General features: G+C 48.8%; 1 protein-coding gene across 1 annotated transcript in view; it reads right to left on the bottom strand.

The window, feature by feature from the left end:
* The window catches only part of LOC103781647 (dynein heavy chain 9, axonemal-like), a gene marked incomplete at both ends in the record, with an annotated part of 74934 nt that overhangs the window by 46327 nt on the left and 4534 nt on the right, over positions 1-24073 (bottom strand). Inside the window, 14 exons of the mRNA XM_008949365.1 lie at positions 306-479; positions 5413-5587; positions 7171-7318; positions 8011-8119; positions 8583-8710; positions 11789-11999; positions 12334-12621; positions 13841-13979; positions 15041-15198; positions 19352-19456; positions 20242-20398; positions 21465-21625; positions 22725-22964; positions 23604-23729. Coding sequence (XP_008947613.1) covers positions 306-479; positions 5413-5587; positions 7171-7318; positions 8011-8119; positions 8583-8710; positions 11789-11999; positions 12334-12621; positions 13841-13979; positions 15041-15198; positions 19352-19456; positions 20242-20398; positions 21465-21625; positions 22725-22964; positions 23604-23729 — 2319 coding nt within the window. The remainder of the gene's footprint in view (positions 1-305; positions 480-5412; positions 5588-7170; positions 7319-8010; positions 8120-8582; positions 8711-11788; positions 12000-12333; positions 12622-13840; positions 13980-15040; positions 15199-19351; positions 19457-20241; positions 20399-21464; positions 21626-22724; positions 22965-23603; positions 23730-24073) is intronic.

The raw sequence follows: 24073 nt of genomic DNA, 5'->3' as shown, positions 1-24073 counted from the left end.
TGTTTTTTCCTGCAGGCCAAACGCATCCTCCATCCTGCACCCTGGGCATGCCAGCTCTGGGGTCACTGGGGTGGCTCTGAGCCTGCCCCTCAGGCACATCACTCGTGTTTGGAAGATGAATGGAGGATGTGCCTTCACAGTCAAAGCACAGTAAAGAAAGATGGGTAGTTGAGTTGTCCCTCATAAAGAATGCTTTCCTCGTTATGAAGTGCTCAACCTGTAATGAGACTGGATCGAGATGCCCACGTACAGTCCCTAAAACCCACGTACTCCTCCCCGACCACAGTCATGCACAGGCCGCGTACCTGCAACGGCATTTCGGCATCGAATTCAAACGGGGGGATAAGTTTCGACCAAGGCTCAAACTTCTTCGTTTCTGGATCGATGTAAAAGTCAAAGACTGTGCCCTGAGAGGGAAACTTGATAGTCTTGAATTCTGACACCCACCACTTGCTGAACTCCACTCTGTAGTCTACAAGCTGCAAGACAAAAAGTGGAAAAAATAGGCTAATCTGAAGAAATTCATTAATGGTAGAGAATGTTATCTACCCCAGCCCACCAGAGCGGGATTAGCCCTTAAAATATATTCCACAGTGTAACAATCTTATCCCTTTTCCTATTATTAAGCCTAATTTTTCATTTTCTTCATTTCTTCTCATCAATTCTATTTATTCACCTAAGTAATTCATCCCCTGTGTTGATCACTCTTGGTATGTCTGAGATTAGATAGATGGATCAATTTGAAAAAGAGAAAAACGTGCCTACGACTAAACAGACCACTTGATTGATTCTTGGTGTCTACTTCCAACAGACAAGGACACAACATCCGTCTATGTCTGTGGCCATGGTTAGTGAAAGCATGCATGCTAAAGCCTGTCCTCATAAATCACGCCACTCTTAATACTTAGTTGTTGTTTCCTGGCCTCTTTTCAAGCCACAATGTTTTGGAGAAGCAGGATTGCAGACAGCAGCATACCAACGCTCCAAGAGGGGCTGTGTCCCTTTGGCTCTGCTGGGTTCCAGTTTTATTGTCCTTCCCCACTCTATCAATCCCTGCGTGGGGATTTTGGAGAATCTGAATTTTGTCAACACAGTTTGCTTTAGGTGCTGGGTCAGGACTTGCAAAATGCACAAGTTCCTTCCCCTGCCCCAGGTCTCCTGTGTGACATTGGGCCAGTCCCTTGCCTGAACATCTTCTCATCCATCAGGGACCTCAGCCTTCTGCCCTGGGGAGAAGTAGGTGGGGGAAGGAAGGGCAAGATGTCTGCAAAACACTGGATGCATAATTTAGCCAGTTTTAACAGCACGGTTTCTTCCTGGGGCATCTCCAGGTCTGCCCTCCCCATAGCCATTCAAAGTGCTGGAAGCCCAGGTGGGACCACCCACACATTACCCACAGACCCTTCATCCTCCACCAGGAAACCTGGGTTTGAAGCTGAGCTGAACTGAGTGTCCTCTGTAAAGTCTCCTGAGCCTCCATCCATCGAAAGCCCAAAGGATTTGAAACCCATGTTATTAGCAGCCAGGATTTTGCAGTCCTGTGCTATTCAGAGAGGGAGGATAACTGCAGTTCTCCACTCTCCTGTCACTCTGACTCCTCGGTCCTGGTGGCAGAGGAGCCTGCAGTGGTGAGGGACGTACTGAGAGCTTCCCCCCAAGGGTGTCCTGACCCCTCTGCGGGCAAACACAGCAGTTCTGCGAAGGGCTGCCCACCTCCCGAGCCCTGCAGTGACCTGGAGCTGCTCCAGCTCTGCTCCCACAGCAATGTCAGGCTCAAACAGCTTCCTTAATAAAAACCTCAGATGGATTTCCCTTCATTTCAGCTCCTGGAAATGGCAAATCCATCTTCTGTTTGTATACAGGGGCCCCGCAACCCACCAACGAGCATGGAGTAGAGGGAAACCTTCCAGACTGTTTCTCCTGACATTTTGGTAGCAAAAGGTCAGCCTGAAGGGCACCTTCGATGGAGAGCAATAAACAGATTTTATATTGGATCATTTTTGACCGTGCTTCCCTCGCCCGGACTGCCGCATCCTCTGACATTTACAGAGCACCCCCAGCAGCCGGGCACAGCCCAGCCTCCAGGGCAACCCCTCCAGGGAGATGCTTGGGCCATGGGGCACAGATCCTCCTGCAACCACCCAGCAGCCCAGCAAGACTGTATTAATGTGTACAAACAGATGAGGGCCGGGTGTCAAGAAGGAAGGGGCAACCTGTTTTCCCTTGTACCCTGCAATAGGACGAGGGGCAATGGACACAAACTGGAGCACAGGAAGTTCCACCTCAGCATGAGGAAGAACTTCTTTACTTTAAGTGTTCCAGAGCACTGGAACAGGCTCCCCAGGGAGGTTGTGGAGTCTCCTACCTTGAAGACTTTTAAGACCCGTCTGGATGCGTTCCTGTGTGACCTGCCCTAGACTAGATGGTCCTGCTCTGGCAGGGGGGTTGGACTCGATGATCTCTGGAGGTCCCTTTCAACCCCTAACATTCTGTGATTCTGTGTGGAGACCACACTGAGCCAAGGCCACTGCTCCCCAGTGCTTGAAGAGCTGTAAGCTCCTGTACCTGGACCGCAGCCTGCCCTGCTGAAGCAAGGCTTGTCTTGCTGAAGCAAGGCTTGGCTTGTCCTGCAGCTTCCCAGGCTACATTGGGTTGGGGCGTTCAAAAGCCACCCTACACTGACCTCACAAAGCTGAGTGCTTCCCAGCTGGCAGGTGGGAAGTGGAGGGTGAAGTCTTCAACAAGGCCCAAGAAAGCTGCTCTCGCACAGGTCATTCAATGGCCACGTGTCATGCTGGCAGCAAGGGAGCACCAAGTTGAGCTTGAGCTGTGTTGTTCAGCACTTGCTGAAACATCTGCTCCTTACCATGAAGTAAATGTGCAGAGTCCAGCAGACGTTTCTGGTCTAGCAGTGAGGCACATTGAAAAGCTATGAAGAAACCTCAGTGAGCACTTGAGCTGCCTGTAGGAATAGCAGTGCCTCCACCTGAACCGGGGAAAGATCTCCTTGGAGAGACATCCTACATAGTCCAGACAACACAGAGCTGGACACAAGCCCACTAGAGACCAGATCTCTGATCCCCGGGTAGCAGTTTCATGTCACAGGGCAGACCTACACATGCAGATCTACACATCAGGACAACATGCTTTAGACCTCAGGACAAGGTATCCTCTGACCAGCAGATGCAACCCTCCAGCAGATTCCCAGCAGGGACTGGGCAGCACCAGAGTGAGCAGCTCCAGCAGGCTTTGCAGCTACCCACATTGTCCCCTGTGTCACTTGCTGAAAATATGGTACTCAAAATCTGTCTTTAAATGCCACATGTGCTCTTAGCCTCCACTGCAAGTGCCTCAGGTTTCTCCTGCCTGCCTCTGAACCAATGACATTAAACATCTCCAGCTTGCACAGCCATCAAGCTGGAAACAGCAGTGCCAAAAGAGGGTGGAAAGATGTCCTGCCAGCATGGGCACAAAACCACGGGACAGAGCTAAGGGTGGCCCCAATGTCAGCAGGGCTGGCAGCAGGGCTCTGACATACAGCCCACTGTCTTCTCCACTGTTGCTGCTCACAGTTGGAAGCTGTAACACAGCAGCAGCTTTTCCAATTACTTGGAAATCAAGAGACAGCCCCGCTGCGCCACGCAGCCAGGGAACGGGGCAGGATAGGGCCCAGGGCGAAGGGAAATGCCCATTTCTCCTCTCCTGGGCATGAGACATCAGGGAGAGACAGAGAACAGGGAGGTCAGAGGTAACAGCACAAGCCTACTTCCCCGGGCAAGCCTGGAGAAGATCCTTCCAAAGATCCTTGTTGTTTACAGGTGACAGCTCCCACCAAAGCAGCTGTGTGTCAGCCCAGCTAGAAATATCTGTTCTTCTCCCATCTTTTAAGGACCAGGACCTGAAAGGGGGCTGAAAATGCGCAGCATCAAATGCTGACCTGGAGAAACCTGTCTTACAATAACACCACCATGCAAGAGATCATACCCACTTGTCTAATGCTGCTGGACTCAGGAGCGGATGGCTGCAGTGAACCTCTGGGACAGATGCACTGTGGGAAGCAGCATGGAGAGAGGTGACTTGTCCTCCTCTGCCTCTTGGATGTGAGTGTACTTTGAACATCAGAAACACCACTAGTATCTGATTCATCCTCCTGGACCAAGGAGATCTTGGTCTCTAGATTGTACCCTCCATCACTACAGTCTTGGGTGTGAACATCCACCCACCAACAGCTTGACTGAGCCCCGCAGCTCATGCCAGAGACCACCCAACTGCTGGCTGTCCAGAGGGGAGGTCAAGCTCTGTGCCTACAGCTATCAACCTCAACCTCAACAGCATGCTCCCAGCACAAAAAGCAGAGCCACTGTCCACTTCCACTTAAGTGGAAGCACACAACCCCCAAAGCCCATCCTGCCCTGCTCACCACCCCTAGGCCAGTTTCATGTCTACTTCTATCAGAAGTTGAGGATAGCTGATTCCTGATGTCCACCTACATTTAATAAAAGTCAGTGGTGACAAAGCACTGGCTGGTGTGTGCTATCAAGCACAACATCCACCTGTGCAGTCAGATGGCTGACGGACTATTCCACTGATAGATCCATCTGATAAGTCAGGCTTAATTGATCACACTAGGCACATCCACAGGCCTCTATGAATTAACCCAATGTTTCTTCTCAATGAAATGTGTCTGCAAAAAAATAGAATCACGGAATCTTTTAGGTTGGAAGAGATCTTTAAGATCAAGCCCAGCTGTTAACCCAGCACTGCCAGGTCCCCATTGACCCGTGTCCCTCAGCACCACATCTCCACAGCTTGGAAACCTCTCCAGGAATGGGGACTACTGCCTGGGAAGCCTGGCACATCCCTGGACAACCCCTGTGGAGAAGAAATCTTTCTTAATGTCCAAGCTTAGCCTCTCCTGGTGCAACTTGAGGCTGTTTCCTTTTGTCCTATCATTTGTTCCTTAGGAGAAGAGCCTGACCCCCACCTGCCTCCAACCTCCTGTCAGGGAGCTGTGGAGAGCCCGAAGGTCTCACCTGAGCCTCCTTTGCTCCAGGCTCAGCACCCCCAGGTCCCTCAGCTGCTTTTCACAGGACTTGTGCTCTAGACCCTTCCTTAGCTTTGTTGCCCTTCTCTGGACATGGCCCAGAACCTCGGTATCTTTCTCATAGTTAGGGGCCAATCCCTCTGCCTTTTGTCACTTTACCTTTCAGCTGTCCTCCTCTAGTGTTACACCCTGGGTATTGAGGTCTTTCACAAAAGGAATTGAGTTCAGATTTCTAGTTTGTTATCACCTATATGAGAGCTCTAGGAAAAAAAATATTTCTGATAAAGCACTATACCTTGGAAAGGAGAAAAAAAAAAGAAAAAAGGAAAAAAAAAGTCCTGATGCTGAAGTGGCATCTCTCTTCTTACCTGGTCTTGAAACAAGGATCCACCAAAGGCCCAGACAGCAGCAAAGACAAAGTAAAGTTCATAAAGCTCCTTGGGACAGTCGGGAGGTGTGTTCTCCTCCGTCAGGAGGCATTCCAGGAGGTAGCACAACATTTGAACCATGCTCTGCTCAGGAATGGGAATAATCTTCTTAAATCTAAGGGATGGAAATTGAAAGCACAGAAAAAAATAATTGGGTCCAGCAGCACAGTCACTCACAACCCAGGAACAAATCTAGAAAGGCTTTTTCAGAACATTAGCATGTTCCTTGCCAGCAGTGGGTGTTTTATTCCTGGGCACAGCAACACAGAGAACAGCCACTGCCCGCCCCGGACCTGCTGCCACCAGCACACACACAAGAAATAACAATAATCAGACGTTTCAAGCGTTTTAAAACTTTGATCCTCTTGAAAGAAGTAAAATGGAAGACTAGCTAAAGGCAACGATTTCCTGGGAACACGGCAAGTTCAAAAGCGGTCAGATAGAGGAGTAATAAAATAAAACCTTTCATCTTGCCATTTTACATTCATTTAAGTTACACTTACAGAATTCCAAACTAATATTGTAGCAGCACTGAAATCCTCCATAAAGTAATTACAGCTATTTGAAAGGTTGGTTCTACAATTTCTGAATTAAGCAAGCGACCAAAATACTCAGCTCAGGGCTGCCTGCAGCTAATCCCAGGGATTTCATGGTCTGACACAACGTTCAGCAAATAGAGCGGGAAATGTCCTATGGGCTTTGCTGCCAACAGCCAGCTTGGTCACCCAGGGAGCAGCTTCCTAAATATCCCTACCTCCTACTTCCAATGACCCCCACTTGCACTAATACAGTCCCTTCGGACATGTCCCCATTGGGGTTGGCAACTCCCATGCTCCCATTGCACACAGACCTGGGGTTTAATTATTATTTTTTTTAATGAAGATGCTGTTATGGGAAGCAAGGAGACGATAGGAGAAGCTCCCTTATTCATGTTTGGTTTGACCAGTCCTCACCACAGCATCAGTAAGAGAGATGTCTTCCAGCATGACAAGCAAGAACCACATGACCTCTCTGTGGGTACTGCTGCGAAGCTAACTTAGGCCAAGCATCAGGGCCCTTCCAAATACCCAGGTTCTTCATGTTCTTTGGATTGGTGTCCAACCCAGGCTGGATTCCCCTACAGATTGTTAATTTTGTTCAAATGCATCAGGAAAGAAATTCAAGAGAGAACTGCCTGAAGAGCAATCCCACCCTCTCCCACAAACACTAATTTTCTTCTCATCACTGAGGGGCAGGAAAAGAACTAGGAGAGGATAAAAGAGGATCTCCTCTCTCCACCTTCCACACTGCTACTGAAAACTTTCCTTCAGCAAGGGTCTGAAACCTGCTCTAATGAAAAATAATGAACTCAGGTCTAGCGTGACACAGCAGGAGACTGAAGACTTTCTCTTTAGGATCTTCTGGACTTACTTTCCAAGAGGTAGAGAACTTGTGCAAGAAGTACAGGAACAACTAAATCAATACCCAGTGAAAACCAGATCTGACCAACAAATGATGGGCAGAAGTGTCAGCTCCCCCACCTCATCCCGTTGTTTCTCTGAGCTTAAGCCAATGAAGCTTGAGGCTCTCAGTGGCAAGAAGGCAGCCAGCCACCTGTGCCACCTGAGACAGAACCCCAGCACAGCACAGCTGGTCTGGAAAGTGCCAAGTGTTCCCCTGCCCTTGCCACCGGAGATACAATCACTCTTCTGATGGTACCTTGTTCTCAGGGTGTCCAAGCAAACAGGCAGGTACTTATCAAACAGAATGGTCAGGTTGGCTCTTTCAGACTGGATCTCGCGCCTGTCGATCCAGCTGCTCACCGGGGGATTCCAGCCCAGATCTGATGGGTTGATGTATAGGATCCCTTCAGGCCCAGGGTAAGAGAGAACGTATAGTAAGGACACAGCAGAGACTATCCCCTTCCTCCAGCAGAATTCTGAGCTACTTTCACACAACTAAAACCCTGCCAAATACACCTGGGTGCCCTGTTACCTACCCCCTCCTCCTGCCCCACTGCAGAGTAGAAACATTAACAGTGAAGAGACTTAACTCAAGAGACCAGGACACCCTTCAGGACCCTGCCCCAAATTCAGAACATAGTCTTGCCTGAGTCAAGCTATTGCTCTGGGTCCCATTTCCCCACGTATAAAACCAGAAGACACCTTCATTCACTTCCCATACTTCATGAACTTCTCCAGAAGATCAGGAGCATTTTGGGATAGAGACTGTCCCCTCTCCTCACCAAGTCTCTACAGTGCTTCAGTGCTTAGCACAACAGGAGCACTCTCTCAGCAGTGCTGAAGCCATGATCACCCATAAACAGAGACTTCTGGGTAAATCTCCAAGGTGATGGCAGCTCCCTGTATGGATTTGGAGTCAGGATTCTCAAGTCTGTCCATGTGCTTCAGAAGCCTACCCTGTCCACCAAAGGCAGCTGTGATCCCAGGTTGGGAACTTTCAAGAGGGATCAAGCTGACCAACAGAAGACTGGTTAATGGCACTAGATCCTACTTGGTCCATGCAGACTCCCAGTGTGCAGCTCAGGCCAGGACTCACCTGCTCTGGACACGGTCGCTGGGGTGGCTGTGCGCAAGTGGCTGATCTCAAAGACCAGCCGCATTGTTGGGTTCAGAGGGATTCTCTCATTGCTTGCCAGGGTCAGCACCTGCATGTGGCAGACAGACAGACAGACAGACTAGAGCCTCCCCAGGAACAGGAATTAAAGTCACTAAAAAGCTTGGCTGCTGTCATCCCAGCCCCTGGAGGCAAAGCAGCTGATTTCTAACCGGTAGTAGAACAATCTTTCTCTCTTCCACAACAGCACTCCCTTAGGGTGGGCAAGAAAGATGTAGGATTATGGCCCCACACTTTTTAAAGGGCCTGAGGTTACGATCAGGAAATTTGTGGTTACTTGTGAGCTCGACTCTCCAATAAAGGGAAATTCCAATGAAATATGCTCTGAGCTATTTCCCTCATGCACCATTTTCTTTTTGCAATATTGTTTGGTATAGCTGAAGAAACACAATTTCATTATCCTAGGAGGTGTTATTTCAGCATCTGCATTTCTCCCAGGCTAAACCACCCCATGCAGTCAAGGAATACCCGCTTCTTCAACTTATATTCATTACCTTATTATCATCCATCACGGTATTAAGAGATTCAATCCACATTGGATCAATATCTCCATCTAGTACCATCCACTTGGGACCATCATGTGTGATGTTGGCCAGCTCTCGCATGATTGATGAAAACAGACCTGGGAGGGTGACAGGAATATGCTGATGAACACTGGAGTTGCCACTTGCTCTAACAGTTTTCTCTAACAAGTTACCAAAATAATCCTAATTAATGCTTTCCTCTTAAGCATTCAAAAGTCTACACATCTGTCCATAAATATTACCATATCACAACAGAAGTCTAGTGTACTTTAAAGAAAAAAACATTATCAGTTACCACCCCTGGAAATGACTGCAGCACTGCACACGAGCTTCACTCCCACCGAGAACCATAAGGGATAAGAAAAGAGAAGAGCAGATACTCAGAGGTAAAAGAAGGCATGAATTACAAGATGCGGAGAAAATAATCTGAATATGCCCTGGAAATTCTTATAAATGCTTTTTTTTGTGGCTCGAAGTATATCAGGGAAATCAAGATGCATTAAACACTGGGTCTAAGGCTTTAGTGAGATTGAGGGGAGAACTAGCACAGAATGACATTGAATGACAGAACAAAATGTCAGTAAAGTCAAGGAGACAGAAAGGATACAGTGTCTTGAGGGGAGTAAATAATGAATGCTAAGAAGAGCAAGAAGGCTGGGAATAGAGCAGCAGCACTGCAGAGCAAATGAAAACTCACCAAAACTGGAGCTCCCCTCTACATGTGAAAATACCTAGGGAGATGCTGGTCTTCATGAAAAAACATCATGCAAACATTATAAAAAAAAGCCTCTCTTCTGGTGAACTGGGACAAGCACGCTCTTTTTTTTTCTCCAGGACAAGCTTTTTCTTTGTGATCCAGGCCAGCGCTAGCCAGTGGTGTTACATGACTGAAGACAAAGCTTGTGCACAGCAAATACAGAGCAGCTCACCTGAAATGGGCATCTGACTCTGAGATTGGGTCAGAAAAAGAACACTTCACTGGCTCTGCCTCGACTCAGTCCCTCACAGGTTGGACACAGGCCCTGGAGACTACTTCAAGGTCATTAGTGTCAGAAATAGGCACTATCTCAGAGCATCAATACTTCCCCCTCACACAACATGACAGCAGCAGAGAAGAACATTCTCTCCTTGCCTTGTGCATCCCCATCACAAAACAGCCTTGGGATTTAAAAGAAGAGTTTGTTTCTACAAAGAACACTTTTAGGATTCTCTTATGGGACCTTTTACCACCTAACATGTACAACCTTTTCAACTCCTGATAACGAAAGGAGTGACAGGATGAAAAAGGGAAAAGGAAAAGAAGGGGCTGATCCACATGGGAACACATGACCTCCTGTTAGGCTGTGGTGAAGATTGCCCTGCTGGTCTTGGACAACAAACACCAACATTTTCAGGAATGGTTAATGGTTAAGGGAAATACCTGCTTTGAAGCCTTGGGGAGGAGTCCTGTAAGCTCCTTTGAAACGTTACAGGCTGGAAACCACCAGCCAGCCACTTGTAAAACGTCCCTCCTGCTATTCAGTGCCACCCGCAGTCCTCGCCCTGCAGTCACTGCACAGCCCGTCTGCACAGCTCAGGCTGTGTCCCACACCTCCCTCTGTCAGCTTGACTTAGGGTCCTTAATTACAATCAAAAAGAAGTTAACCCTGGCATTGGAGCAAAGCAGGGGGTCAGGAGGGGGCACGGCAGGGGCACGGCAGGGGCCAGGGGAGGTGGGTGGCAGCTCATCTCCTGGTGGACTTGTGGCCAAGGATGATTTATGGCAACATCTCCCCTCACTCCCCCACACCTCCCAAACCAGCCACACATGTAGATCGAAGCTGCTTTTCTGCATTAGTCACAAGCAGATTGTCACTCCAGATCTCTGTAACCTCTCAGCAAGATTTAAATGCTCATCTTAATTTCCTCAGGAGCAATCAGGATCAACAGCCTAGCAAATGCTGGTGTACTACAGAGGTCGGGCAGCAATATTAAGTGGAAGGACAACACTTAAAGGCTGCTGTGTGTGTTCTACCAGCTATGAAAACCAAGACTGGCAGACTTTGGGAGGCCCCGGTGTACACCATAAGGCAGGAGGAACTCCCTTCCATCACCAGGCCATCCAAACCCAAAAAACTGCCTGTCCCATTTAGGAATCGGTAAGTGTTGGTATCAGTAGGGTATTAATGGACATGATAATTATTCTTATGACAGTAGGATGAGGCAGGCTCATGCTATACTTTCCATCATAGAATTGTTAAGGTTGGAAAAGACCTTCAAGACCATCAAGACCAACCACCAACCCAGCACTACTATGTGCGCTAAACCATATCCCAAATTGCCACATCCACACATTTTTTTTAATCCCTCCAGGGATGGTGACTCCACCACCTCCCTGGGCAGCCTGGGACAATGCCTCACCACTCTTGCAGGAAAGGAATTGCTCTGATATCCAAGCAAAATCTCCCCTGGTGCAACATTTCCTCTCATACTATTGCTATAGAGTGCAATAAGGTCTCCCCTCAGCCTCCTCTTCTCCAGACTAAACACCCCCAGGTCCCTCAGCTGCTCCTCACAAGCCACGTTCCCCAGAGCCCTCACCAGCTTCATTGCCCTTCTCTGGACCTGCTCCAGCCCCCCGAAAGTCTTTCTTCTACTATGGTGCCAAAACTGACCCCAGTACTCAAGCTGTGGTCTCCCCACTGCTGAGTCCAGGGGCACGATCATTGCCCTACTCCTGCTGGACACACTACTCTTGATCCAGGCCAGGATGTTGGTGGACGTCCTGGCCACACGCTGGCTCATTTTCAGCTGGCTGTCCACCAACACCCTCAGGCTCTTTTCTGTCAGGCAATTTCCAGCCTCTCTTCCCCAAGCCTGGAGCATTTCAGGGGGTTGTGACTGAAGGGCAGGACCCGGCACTTGGCCTTGTTAAACCTCGTATGGTTGAACTCAGCCCAGTGATTGAACCTGTCCTGACCATCCAACCTGTCCAGATCATTGGAAGATCAGAAAGCTAATATATAAAGCTAATATATCCTTCGCATCCTTCCAACAGCAAACTCTCACATGGCTGTGAGCAGCAAACAAATGCCTGGGCTTTCAGACCTCAGAGAAGCAGTCAAGCTGCTGCTGCTCAGAAGTCCATTAAAAACATCCTTCTTTAGCCATAGAGTCAGGCATGAAAAGACATTTACCATCTTTCCATTCTCTTGTTGATGGGTTAATGATGCCAAAAAGCTCATCATTGGTGACTGCCTTGGGGTTGAGGTCTGTCCAGACAGGACGTCGGTTCATTAGTTGGTAAGTCTTGTGCAGGGATCTCAGTACCTGGGACTTGCCTGTGCCTGCGTTACCCACCACGAAGACAGAGTGCCGGACTGTCAGCAGCTCCTCCAGCTGCACCACCTAAGAAAAAACACTCACAAACTTCAGAAAAAACATGTCAAACTGAAGTTCAGACCTACAAAATAGCTCCCCTGGGCCTCTTCTTTAGAGAGATGTTGCCCCGAGACGCAAACAGGCTGGACATTGAGTTTGGTCTAGCCACTCTGACCATGATGGGTGAAATCCTCAGGCTGCAGAGAGACCTCCAGCACTATTGACATCCAACAGCCATCAGCCAGTGAGGCTCTGCTTTTCTGCAGCCACACAGAGACCTCTCTGCAGAAGCAGAGATGGTTGAGAAAACCCAAATCACTTGATAGCAAAGTAGGCACAGCAGAAGATCACCTGGTCTTACCTTGAGCACAAAGTTGTCCTCAGCCTGCAGCTGGAGGTTCAGCACAGCCTGCCTCACAAATGACTCAAAATTCAGGTCACACTTCCGAGGCACATCCAGAGCAGGGAAGAGATCCCCAATAAGCCCCATGAACACCGGCACATCATCAGTCACAATCTTGGGGATGTTGAAGTCACGAAGAGAGCGCATCAGAACCTGATCTTCAGGTCGCTCCGGGTCATCTCGCTTGAGGGAGCCAGCGACAACAAGCACAGACTTGATAGCACGCAAGCCCCAGTCGTAGTGATCCTACATGGGGGGAAAAAAAAGGAGGGATGACTTTGTGTTTAGACAGTACATCACCATGCAGGGGGAAGAACCACCAGACAAGTCAGCAATGGAAATGCATCCAAACCTGTTATTTGCGTTGTGGCCAATGACCTCCACCAGCCTAAGTTACCTGATTTCCATTTCAGCAGGTGAGATTCCCATCAGGGACACTATCAAAGAGTCAGATAGTTCAGTTGTTCACACCATTACGTAGGCTCAGAGTTGGCAGTGAGACAGCAGAAGGACTTGCACTCCAGAGACATGAGAAATTTGTTTCCCCTAAATAATAAAGCAGCTAAAGCAAGGCCAGCCAGATCCCTGGATTTGCAGGAGCTACCCAGGTGAAATATTTATCAGTCCACCATGAGGCCCTAAATATCCAAGTTTCTCCATCCTGTCCATCACAAGATTTTCAGGTATGTTTGGCATGTTTTGTCCCAGAGGCAGGCCACCAAACAAAAGCCCATAAGGACAGTGCTGAAAAAGGACGACAAAAAAGCATGAGAGGAATTCCTAAGCTAACAAGCAACTCTTTCTATTTCTTCTCTGTTAAAACCCTCCAGAGCACAGCCCAATAACTGACTAATTTGTGTCAGAGGCCACAATTCCCACCAAGATCTCCAAGACACAGCACAAAGTTTCTGTGACAAGGCATCTCCTGTCCAGCCTCATGCTGGCACAGCCAAGATCAGGTTTTCCATCCTTACCCAGCTCTTCTCTGGAGACAGTTTTCATTTATGCAAATAACAACAATTAAAAATCTGATTAATTAGCGCTCTACACCAGAAGTGACCCTACTTGGTCAACACTGACAAGACAGGGAACTATTACACTGAACTCAGAGAGGGACAGACATCACAAAACTCTTGCAAGCAGGGGAATGAATGGGAATCAAGAGACTGGAAAGCAAAGGGCCACTTAATACTGCCCCAAATATGGTGGAGTTTGAGCCCACTCTCCCCTTAATACAGCTGGTCAAGTGCTTTTGACTCTGCAGGTCCTCCATTAAAGCCATTTGAAAATTTCATTGCTCTGATTATCACAAACCTTCTCTTCTCCCAGCAGCTAGTGCAAAGGCAGTCATCAAAAAAAGCTCTGGACATTCAGCCATGGAGCTGAGTAGTAAAGCAGCATCTTCCTACTGATTTTGGAGATCAACAGGCTTCATGGTACCATCCAACCACAGCAGAGTGCTCACCTGCTTGGACAGGAGCTCTTTGCAGAGTTGGTACAGAGTAATGAACTTCCTGGCTAGCGCCCGGGCCTCAATGAATCCCTCAGCCACCAACATGATTTCACAGATCAGCTCAAAGTCTGGCACGACCATCGCGCAGGGCCTACAAAAACAGGCAAGAAAAGACTGCACAACATGCTGATAACTTCTTAATGCAGGTAGTGGAGGAACTGATGAGAAGAGGTGCACTGCTAGATCTCGTATTAACGAATAAAGAAGGACTGGTTGGGGACATTAAGGTTGGGAATAGCCTTGGAGACAATGACCATGACATGGTGGAGTTTGGTATTTTACAAGGTAGAAGCAGGACAACAAGTAGGATTACAGCCCTGGACTTCCGCAGGGCTAACTTTGCACTTTTCAAAGATCTACTTGTGGGAATCCCATGGGCTGTGACTCTGGAGGGTAAAGGGGCCCAAGCAAGCTGGTCAGTTTTTAAATACCACTTCCTCCAAGCCCAAGATAGGTGTGTTCCCTTGCATAAAAAATCGAGTCAATGAGCTAAGAGACCTGCATGGATAAGCAGGGAGCTTCTGAAGGAAATCTCATGGAAGAAAGAAGTGTATAGCTCATGTAAGAAGGGACCTGTCACTTGGGAGAAATATAGGGAGATAGTCAGGACATGTAGGAAGGCAGTAAGGAATGCCAAAGCCCTCTTAGAACTAAAACTAGCAAAGGAAGTAAAAGAGAACAAAAAGGGCTTCTTCAAATCTATCAGTAGTAAAAGAAACACTAGGGGCAGTGTGGGCCCGCTGCTGAACGAGGCACAGCCCTGATCACTGAGGATGCAGGGAAGGCAGAGCTGCTGAATGCTGCTGCCTTTGCTTTGGTCTTTAACCCTGAGACCAGCCCTCGAGAACTTCAGACCCTGGCTGCAGGAAAAAAAAGCCTGGAAGGGGGAAGACTCTCTGCTAGTAAATGAAGAATGGGTCAGTGGTCAGTTAATGAAACTGAATATACATAAATCCATGGGCCCTGATGAGATGCACCCAAGAGTATTGAGAGAAATGGCTGATGTTGTCACTCTACCACTCTCCATCATTTTTGCTAAATTGTGGCAAACGGGAGAGGTGCCTGAGGACTGGAGGTAAGTCAATATCACTCCAGTCTTCAAAAAGGGCAAGAAGGAAGATCCAGGAAACTACAGATCTGGCCTGGACTCACCTGAAGAGAGCTTTTAAATTCTCAGGTAGCTCTGTTCGTCCGGCATATCCAGGGTTCATGGTGATGAAAATGCCTACTGAGGGGACTAAGTTAATGTCTTCTCCAAGAAAATTGAAGGATTTCTTCTTCTCCCGTATTGCATCCTGCACGCTCTTCACCTAGGAACCAAGGCAGAACACGACTGATGTTTGATGTTCAGTTATGAAAAGCACACCAGACAACAGTGCTGCCTTCCTTACCCTGGGTCCCAGGACCAACAGGGCTTTCCACTGCTTTGTTTTGTCTCTTTACTGACCATGTAAATCTTTATATGCTCTTTGGAGTACACTTGTGTGACAGTATCAATGTCCCATCACAATCAAAGTCTGACAAAGTAGAAAAGGGAGTTGAAGAGACCGGGCAGTTAAACTACCAAGGGGTTGCAAGAATTTGCACCTTAGCTTGGTAAGACAATGATGGATGTGGCACCCAAAGCACAGCCAACACCCAAATGCAGCCCAAGAGTCTGACAGAATATGGGCCCCTGATTCCCTCCACCCACCTGCACCCCTCCCCACATCCCACTGCTACTCACAACAGCCCAAAGCTCTCCAGTATCTGCTCTGTCCCTTGACTACATCCAGAGAAGAAGCAGCATTTCCCAACAAACCTGGCCTCAGCTCAATTGGAGACTCATCATCTCGTATCACTTTTAAAGATTTTGGGACATCAGATGCTTAATTTAAAACCAAACCCAAAAGGCAGAAGCTGCAAGACCTCCCCTGACACCTTCACTGACTAATACTATATAGTCTTTTCTATCTGCCTGATTGCAACTTTATTCTTCTCGTTCCTCACCTTCCAAGGAGAGCAAGTTTATTAAAGCTGGATCACCTCTCTGCAAACAGCAGAGGGAGGAATCTCTCTATATCCACTCCTCTAACCTTACTGCTGTTTGCCATCTTCAAGTGAAGCAATTAATGGAATTTTTCTCTGTAAGGAACCCTATCGACATTAGCTGCGTGACTAAGGCAGCCAATTAAACATCGCCATGGTTACACCCCTAACAGCAGCCAGGAGACTCGGTGATGGAATGACAGCCCTGCTGCTTGCTTCAGATGCTGTGCTCCAGCCAGGAGCGAGGGAATCATTAGCAGTTGAGTCATATCTGGGCTTCTTTTGTTCAGCTTCCTTTTTTATTTTAAGATCCTCAAAGACTTTCTTTCAATGACAGCTTTAAATTAGAACCTGATGGAAGAGAAATTGAGAGGGAATGATACACAAACTCCTGTACCCGCCCGGGGCTTCTTTGGGATCTCACATAAGGTACCAGTTACAAGTGAAAGAGAGATGAGAAGAGTGAGGAGCTCATGGAGGGGTTCAGAACAACGTCTTTGACCAAAACATTTACAAAAGTGTAAAAACTTCTGGGCTCTAGATCTTTCTTTGTGTAACACCGAGTCCAAAAGCGGGTCTAGGGAGAACTCAGCACCTCAGTCAGACAGTGAGATTCTAAAACCTGCATTCAGCTGACACTTAGTTCCAGAAAAACTTGGGCACTTATTTTTTCAGCCCTGAAGTCCCCCAAGGCTCAAATCTTTCAGTTCTGCTCACATCAGAGCTGCCTCGATGGGGACAGAGCAGTTGAGCATCCACCCTCCAACCAAACTCCCCTGGTAGCTGGATTTACCTGGGCTTTTTAGGTGATACCAACGTGATTTAGGATCTAAACAATATGCAGACACAGCTCTCCTTCAAAGCAAGGGCCAGAAGAGGTAGCAGGGCCTGCTCTCATCCTGCAGCCCCATGGTTATACCTGGGGCCAGGTTTCAGTCCCCACCAGAGCAGATTCACACCCGCAGCACTTACTGCAGCACTTGTGGGTCAGTAAGAAGAAGAGAAGGGAGGGAGAAGGCAAAGTGCCAGGTCATAAATAAGCAAAAGGGAACTGGACTTTCAGGCATAATGGGGGAAATCCTCAGCCCTTCTCTGAGGACTGCTGCTGGGCTTCACACAGGGCTCACCAATAAAGTGCACTGAACGGTTAAACCAAGGAAATCGCTCTCCAGGGAAAACTCCAAAGCAGAGCCAGGCACAGCTCAAAAAGCCTTCTCCCGGCTTTAATCCAGGTGACCAGGTGTAATGGTTTAAAACCTGCTGCCCCTGGTGGGTGGAGATCTGAAACCCTAAACCAGGTACAAGCCTGAATGAAAGGGGCGTACACCTGTCCTATTCCCACTCCCCTTTTCCTGTCTTCGGGACTTCCTGCCAAAGTCTATAAAAGGGGCGAGGAAGGCACACCTCTCTCTCTTGCTCCTTTGACCTTCTACCTGGGCACACACTGTTCTGCTGCTCCCTGTGCTACACGTGGCTGTGGCCATCTTGGAGACCTGGGCCTGATCTGCAGACTCTTCCCTGCCTCCATCCACGTCCAAGGATTGTGCATCCAGCTTCAATCCACCTCAATCCAGCGAGATCCAGCACCGGGGAGCCTCAGCATAGCATTTGGGTTTTGTATATTTGGAAGTTTAATCTTCCTTGCCTTGTTGTTCCTACAACCCCCCTTTCCTGTTAAACCCCTACCCTTCTTCCTTTCTGTACCTTGTTAAACCCCTTCCCTTCTTCCTTTCTGATCCCTGTTAAATAATATATTTCATTTTGTTAACTTTCAGTTTGGTGCAAGGTTTTCATTACCCCTGCCTTCCTTATTTACCTCTCTATCTGGGAAACTGAGGGATAAGGGAGGTGGGACACAATTCTGCCTTCTAACCAGGACAGAACACCAGTGTGTCTCAGGCAAGCACATCAGCAAGGGCTGCAGACCTGCTGCAGGTTCCAGTTACCAAGTGCCACCCAGGTGACAGCAGCTCTCAGGAGCACCACTCTGCTCCCCTGGGGCTGCCACATGCCCCCCAGGAATTCTGTCACTTGGCCTGGAATCCCCCCCAAAGCCATTTCACATAGTTCTCATTACAGACACTGAAAATAAACCCACCTCTAAGCGCAAACGGAAGGAAATTGTCCTGGTTTGAGGGAGAACAGAATTAATTCTGGTCAGTGATTCACTTTTCAGCTCAGTCTCTTCTGAGTGACTGCACTGGCTGAAGTTCAGGGCAGATTTCACAGCCAGTCTCTGCTCCCAGCAGTGACAACACGCTGTGTTTAGAGTCACTGCCAAGGGCTGGGCTGTGCAGAAAGGCTCTTGCTTAGACTTGCTCCTGGGGAGACCTAGGTCACTGCTCAATCTTGTGCCCCACGTTGGGGTGTAGTGAGTCAGAGGTGGCACCTGCAGGGAGGAGTGGCCAGAACAGGTGACCCCAAACTGACCAACAAGGAATTCCATCCTGTATACAGCATGTTCTGTGTAAAGCTGAGGGATCATGAAGATCAAGCTTCTTCTTCAATGACATGTGTCCAAGAAGGACTCATGTCTGTTCTGCCTTCAATCCCAATCTGTGTACTTCTGAACCCAGCTCCTGAATCCAGTTGCCATCCGTTGCCGAGTCCAGTCTGGGATTTCTCCAAAGCCTGCCCATAGCACCAGTGGTGATGGTGACATAATTCTCATCAGGGGGGTTGGATTCCATGCTGATTTGGTATATATTTCATTTTATTGTTGTTATTTTCATTAAAGCTGTTTTAGTTTTCTCTTCCAATCCATAAGTCTCTCACCTCCCTTATTCCCTTTCTCTTCCCCTTTGGGAACACAGAGGGGTTGACAGAGTATCAGTTACTAATTTGGTGGGCAGCCCAGCTCTAAACCTTGACAGAAAATGACTGCAGAGGTTTGGTGACAGGTAAGCACCAAAAAAATTCATCTGGAATGTATCTGCTGAGTCTGACAGACAAGCTGTGCCTGACTGGAGGCTACAGGTTACCCCCAAGAGTCCAGCAAGCCTTGGATCTGCCCTTCTCTCCTGTGAAATCTACTCCCTATGTGGCAGACTGAGCAGTCAAGGCAGCTCTCTTCCCTGGCATGGTGAGCTGCAATGATCCCACAACACAATAATGACCCCACAAGGGTCTTCCTGAGGAGGAGCAGGTGCTGAGCCACCGAGTGTGGATCTGGGAAAGGACAGTGTAAAGAGATGCCTCAACACAATGGCCCAGAGTGGGGGAAGGAAAGAAGTGACACGAATGTCTGCAGCACATCACTGCTGCATGCTCTCACTGCTGCGATATTCACGGGACTAATCCGGGGCTGGAATCCCTCCTCTGCCAACACAATGGACTGAAGCTGGCAACACACACTTCCCGTGTGTACCCTCGCTCCACGGGCTGCAGCACGGGTCTGCCTTCTATGAATTTATTTATGAGTCTCTCTCCACTCACCTGTACAGCAACCACTGAAAGGACCTCAACTGAGATCCTGTTGAACTCATCAAAACAGCCCCAGGCCCCAGTCTGGGAAAGGCCTTTGTAAATATTCCCACAAGACTGAAAAAAAAAAAAAAAAAAAAATTACAAGAGTGAAATCACAAATGGAATCAACACCAGCAAAAAAGGGATTTTACTTCCCACCCTGTTTATTTGTAGCAATTTACAGTGTATTGTGGGCATTTAGAAAAGAGCACAGGAACAGCAGGCACAACTCAACTATAATATTTCCAGCTCTGCCCAGTTTGCCACTTGATTCGCTGTTTCTCTTTCTTGATGTCAGTGCAGTGGCTTCACATAAAGGCCATCTGTGTTGATGGCCCTGCTGTCTGGGAGAGCCCAGGAGCTGAAGAAAATGTGACCTGAGGCTACCAAAATCATGGTCCCATGCCCAGCATGGAGCCAGACTCAGCCTCATGGGTTCTGCAGTGGCTGAAGGTCCAGCACATGTTAGACTAATTCTGGGAGCAGACCCTGAGCAAATCAGGACAGGTCCCTTCCCACGCCAGAGCCTGCCAGCCTGTGAGCATGCTGAGAAGAAATTACCAGGGTTGAAATATCAGCACAGCCTTGATCTCAGCTGAACAGGACCAAATTTTTGCAGCATTTCACATGAAATCTAACTCTAGAAGGGAAGGGAAAGGCATAAGGAGGTGGAGAGGTTTAGATCTGGTTCAGGTCTCTGGAATAACCTTCTCCAAGTCTTAAAGAAGAAAAGGGAGGAGGAGAAAAAGGTGTTCAGCAGAAAGGAATGTAGCAAGGGTTCAAGGAGAGGTGATGGATCAAAGTGATCTTATCTGGATTACTCTGATCCTTCAGGTTTCATGGGCCCCTAGGAGCAATACCTTGTAGTCCATCTGCTCGGAGCAGTTAAACACGTACACCATGATGCCCAGGGCTCGCCCCAAATCTTTCGTAGTCTCTGTCTTGCCAGTGCCTGCAGGGCCTGCAGGTGCCCCACTCATGGTCAGGTGCAGTGACTGGGTCAGGGTGATGTAACATCTTCCACAGCGAGCGACGAAGGAAAAAAGGAAAGAGACTGAAACCTGGTGCAACAGGTCACTGCTGGGCTGCACGAGAGCAATGTCCTTGGGAGGAGCTCGCTTCTGAAAAGCTCTGCATGAGCAGGGTACACGTCTAAGCTGTAAGTCCTCTTGGACATTAATTACTACCTCTGCCCAGCCCAATTCTCCCCAAGAGAAGCTCATCTTCCCACCTGGGTCTGCCCAACCTCCAGACTGTGCTTTCTGTGGATCCTCATGCCAGCCACTGATGTTGGGCATGTCCCAGATGGAGAAAAGATCAGCTTTTCTAAAAGACCTTCCTCCTGCTTCCCAGTACTTCAGCCCAGAGGATCCCATTTCCCTCCATTGACAGCAACATGCTCAGATGGACTATGAATGATCCCACTCAGTGCTCTACTAATCCCCAAAAGCTTCTCCACCATGCTGATAATGGACACCAGGGAGGTGCCCATACGTGGCTGTCTATTCTCCCTGTATAAGCTGAAGAGCTGTAGTCAATATGGCCAGCAAAATCCACTATCCCCACTCCCACCAGGGGCTCAGCTCAGCTCACTAACATGGGTGATTAGAGACACCTGAGACACTTCTGGCTACTGAAACACTGCATAAGGTGGAAAGGGGTCCACAGGAGACCTGCACACTTCTGGACTGGCAGGTAGAACAACACAGAGTGTCTCAAGTCACCCTAGCTGTCCCCATTGAGACAACTGAACCAAGCAGATGTCTACTTAAAAGTGAGATGAAAGTTTTCTAGACTCCCCAGCTCTATGGGGTGTGGACATCACCTGCACAGTAGACACCCACAAGTGCGTGTCTTCGTCTGTGAGGTGAACCCTTCCCTGGGACCCGAGACACAGATACCGAAGAGGGTACCACCACCAAATCACAAACCAGGTGAGAGTTAGACTCTGCCACCGGATTGCTGGGACACAAAGAAAGAACAAGAGGGATGTGGGTGTCCAGGCTAAATCCATCTTTGGCTGGCAGCTCTTTCTCTCACTGAACGGCAAAGCCCAGCCCTGATGGTGCTCCCCAGGACTTACCTGTCCGTCAGTGGGGTGATCACAAGCCGGGGGGTATTGCCAAGGTATTCATAAGAGTACGGGAACTGGGCATCACAGATGTTGGCAAAGCAGTGTCGCTCCTCATCCGACCACCTGTGCCGGAGCTGTGACAGCCAGAGGAACGCCTGGGCGTTGTCCACCTGCAACACGCCAACAACCAGCATCGTGAGAAGCCTAAGGACACACAGCTCAGTTGCCCAAATGGTGACTGCAATGAAGTTTTTGTTGGGGGTGGACTGGTCCTCACTGGGAGGGCAGATGTGGTGAGGAAAGGTCACCTCCCCATCTCCCAGCAGCAGAGGGTAGGAACCAAACTAGAAACTGTGTTGGTGGGGGAGGAAAAAATGAAAACCCAAGTGAAAGACCAGCACAGAAAGAGTCCTGAAGAGGAGATTTAGGAAGCAGCAGGACATGGAGAGGTCTTACAATGCAAAGACCGAGAGAAGAAGCAGAGGCTATCTACACTGGGAAGGGGTGACAGCACCAGGGAAACAGGCTGGGGACAGGGGAACAGGGACAGCCATGGCCAGCTCTCTCTGCACAGCCAGCAGGCAGGCCTGGGAGATGGGCTACCTCACCATGGACTGGACCAAGGCACCACCAACAGCCTGGAAGACAGAAACCCTGCGAGCAGCCTGGTTGCCTCCAGGAGGACCCAGATGAGGGTAGAGTTGCAACCCAGCACACTCGGGGCACCTTCCCACCCATCTGCAAGGCTGGACCCTTGCATGGCACAGTATCAAAGATGAGGGAGTAGCATGGGAGAGGTGTCCAGGACAAAGAAGTCCCAAAGGGGTCCCTGTGGCCCCACACCAGATCAAGGAAGCTACCAAAAAAAAATACCAAACAAAAAAAAACCAAAAAAACAAAACAAAACAAAACAAAACAAAACAAAACCAACCTGAATGCTTTTTCTTACTTTCTGAAGTTATAACCGAGACTGCACCCAGAAGCCTCCTAACACACCACCACCATCTACCAACACATGTCTTGGCAACAGGAGAATAGGCCACACCGTCCTGGTGTGAATCTGTAGCAAATACAGCAAGCTCCTTGATGCTGCAGGCACTGCAACAGCACTGCAGGCATACGGGGGCCTTCTCCAACATTTGTGGTAAGGAGCCAGAAGTAAATTTGGTCATGCACCTCCCACTAAGGCAGGCTTGTGGTTGGCCAATCGCTCCTGAACCCCCCACTCCAATGCCCAACACGGGACCGTGCTGAGCTGCACACACAAACCTTCTGCGCTATCATCTTCGCCACCACATCCCGAGCGTGCACGTCAATGGTGCAAATGGTCATGATCTTCTGCCTGTCGCCCTTGGAGAGCTGCCCAATCAGCATGGTAACCAGGGTGTTCAGCTGGGCCACTTGCTTCTTGTGATATTCCTTCATCGCATTCTCGTAGCCTTCTTCCACCCTGGCAAACGCAATTCCCACCTCGGCTGTCCACCAGATCTGGGTGCAGGAAAGGGCCACCTAGGGAAACAGGAAAGCACCAAAGCTTCCTTACATTCAAGAGTGTCTTATCCACAAGGGGATCAAGGATGAAGTATCTGTGACATGAAATTAAGTATTTTTTTCACACAGGAGTCACAGTAGACAGGAAAACAGTACTTTAAAACATCACATCAGTGGTAGACACATTTAGCAGCTACTTATTAGCAAATCAGCACCTTTCAAATGTCTGAGAGCAGAAGAGCTGGAGACCACAAAGCTGTTAGAGATGCCTCTGAAAGCCTCTTCTCTCTCATTAGGCCTCACCACTTTGTTTTTCTGCTGCACTTCTTGCTCCTTTGGGTGTACAGACTACCCGTTACTCACAGGGTGCAGCAGGAACTGCCAAAGCCCCGAGCTCTGTAACCCAGCCAAGAGCATATCCTCCCTGGAGCCCAAATCAAAGCATGGAGCTCAGCCTGCAAACTCCATCTGGAGATTGCCAGGATAAAGGACAACTCATCCTTCCTCTCTCCTGGACAGCGCATTGGAGGTCAGAAACATCCCCATCCACAGCCAGAGGCCATGACTGGAAGAGGGGAAGGGCAGGTCTGAAGGGGAAGCCAAGAGCTGCCTTTCTACATGCCAGCCTGAATGGAGATGAGGAGCAGTGGGAGATACCTGGGCAGGGTAGTCAAAGAGCCACTGTTCCCTTGGCTTCTCTTCGTAAGCCGTGACAGCCTCCGTCATCTGGTCTCTCACAGTAGCCCTCATGCTTTCTAGCACGTGATTCAGCCAGACCTCAACCTGGAGAAGAGATCAAACACCAGTAACATATCTCCTCTTCTTAACTGCCTTTGGTAATTAGTGAAGATAATGAATGGGACAAGCGTCTCAACTCCCAAGTTAAACAAGCCTCACAGCCTCCTTCAGACAGAGGATTTAGGCAATTCTGGAACTGCAGCATCAGCATCTATTTCCAGACACCAAGAATACAAGGCAGATTTTTCTTGAACTCCAGCTATAGGAGTGAAACTAAAATGATCTTTACCAGTGAGTAATTTGGTTCAACACGTTCCACCTCCAGGCCATGACAGAATCACTCTTGAGACCTGGGCACAATCTGCCAGCAGCAGGAGGAAGCTGCTACC

Source organism: Merops nubicus, unplaced genomic scaffold (assembly GCF_000691845.1).
Source record: "Merops nubicus isolate BGI_N331 unplaced genomic scaffold, ASM69184v1 scaffold3351, whole genome shotgun sequence".
Lineage (NCBI taxonomy): Eukaryota > Metazoa > Chordata > Aves > Coraciiformes > Meropidae > Merops > Merops nubicus.
This window is presented reverse-complemented; position numbering and strand designations above follow the sequence as displayed.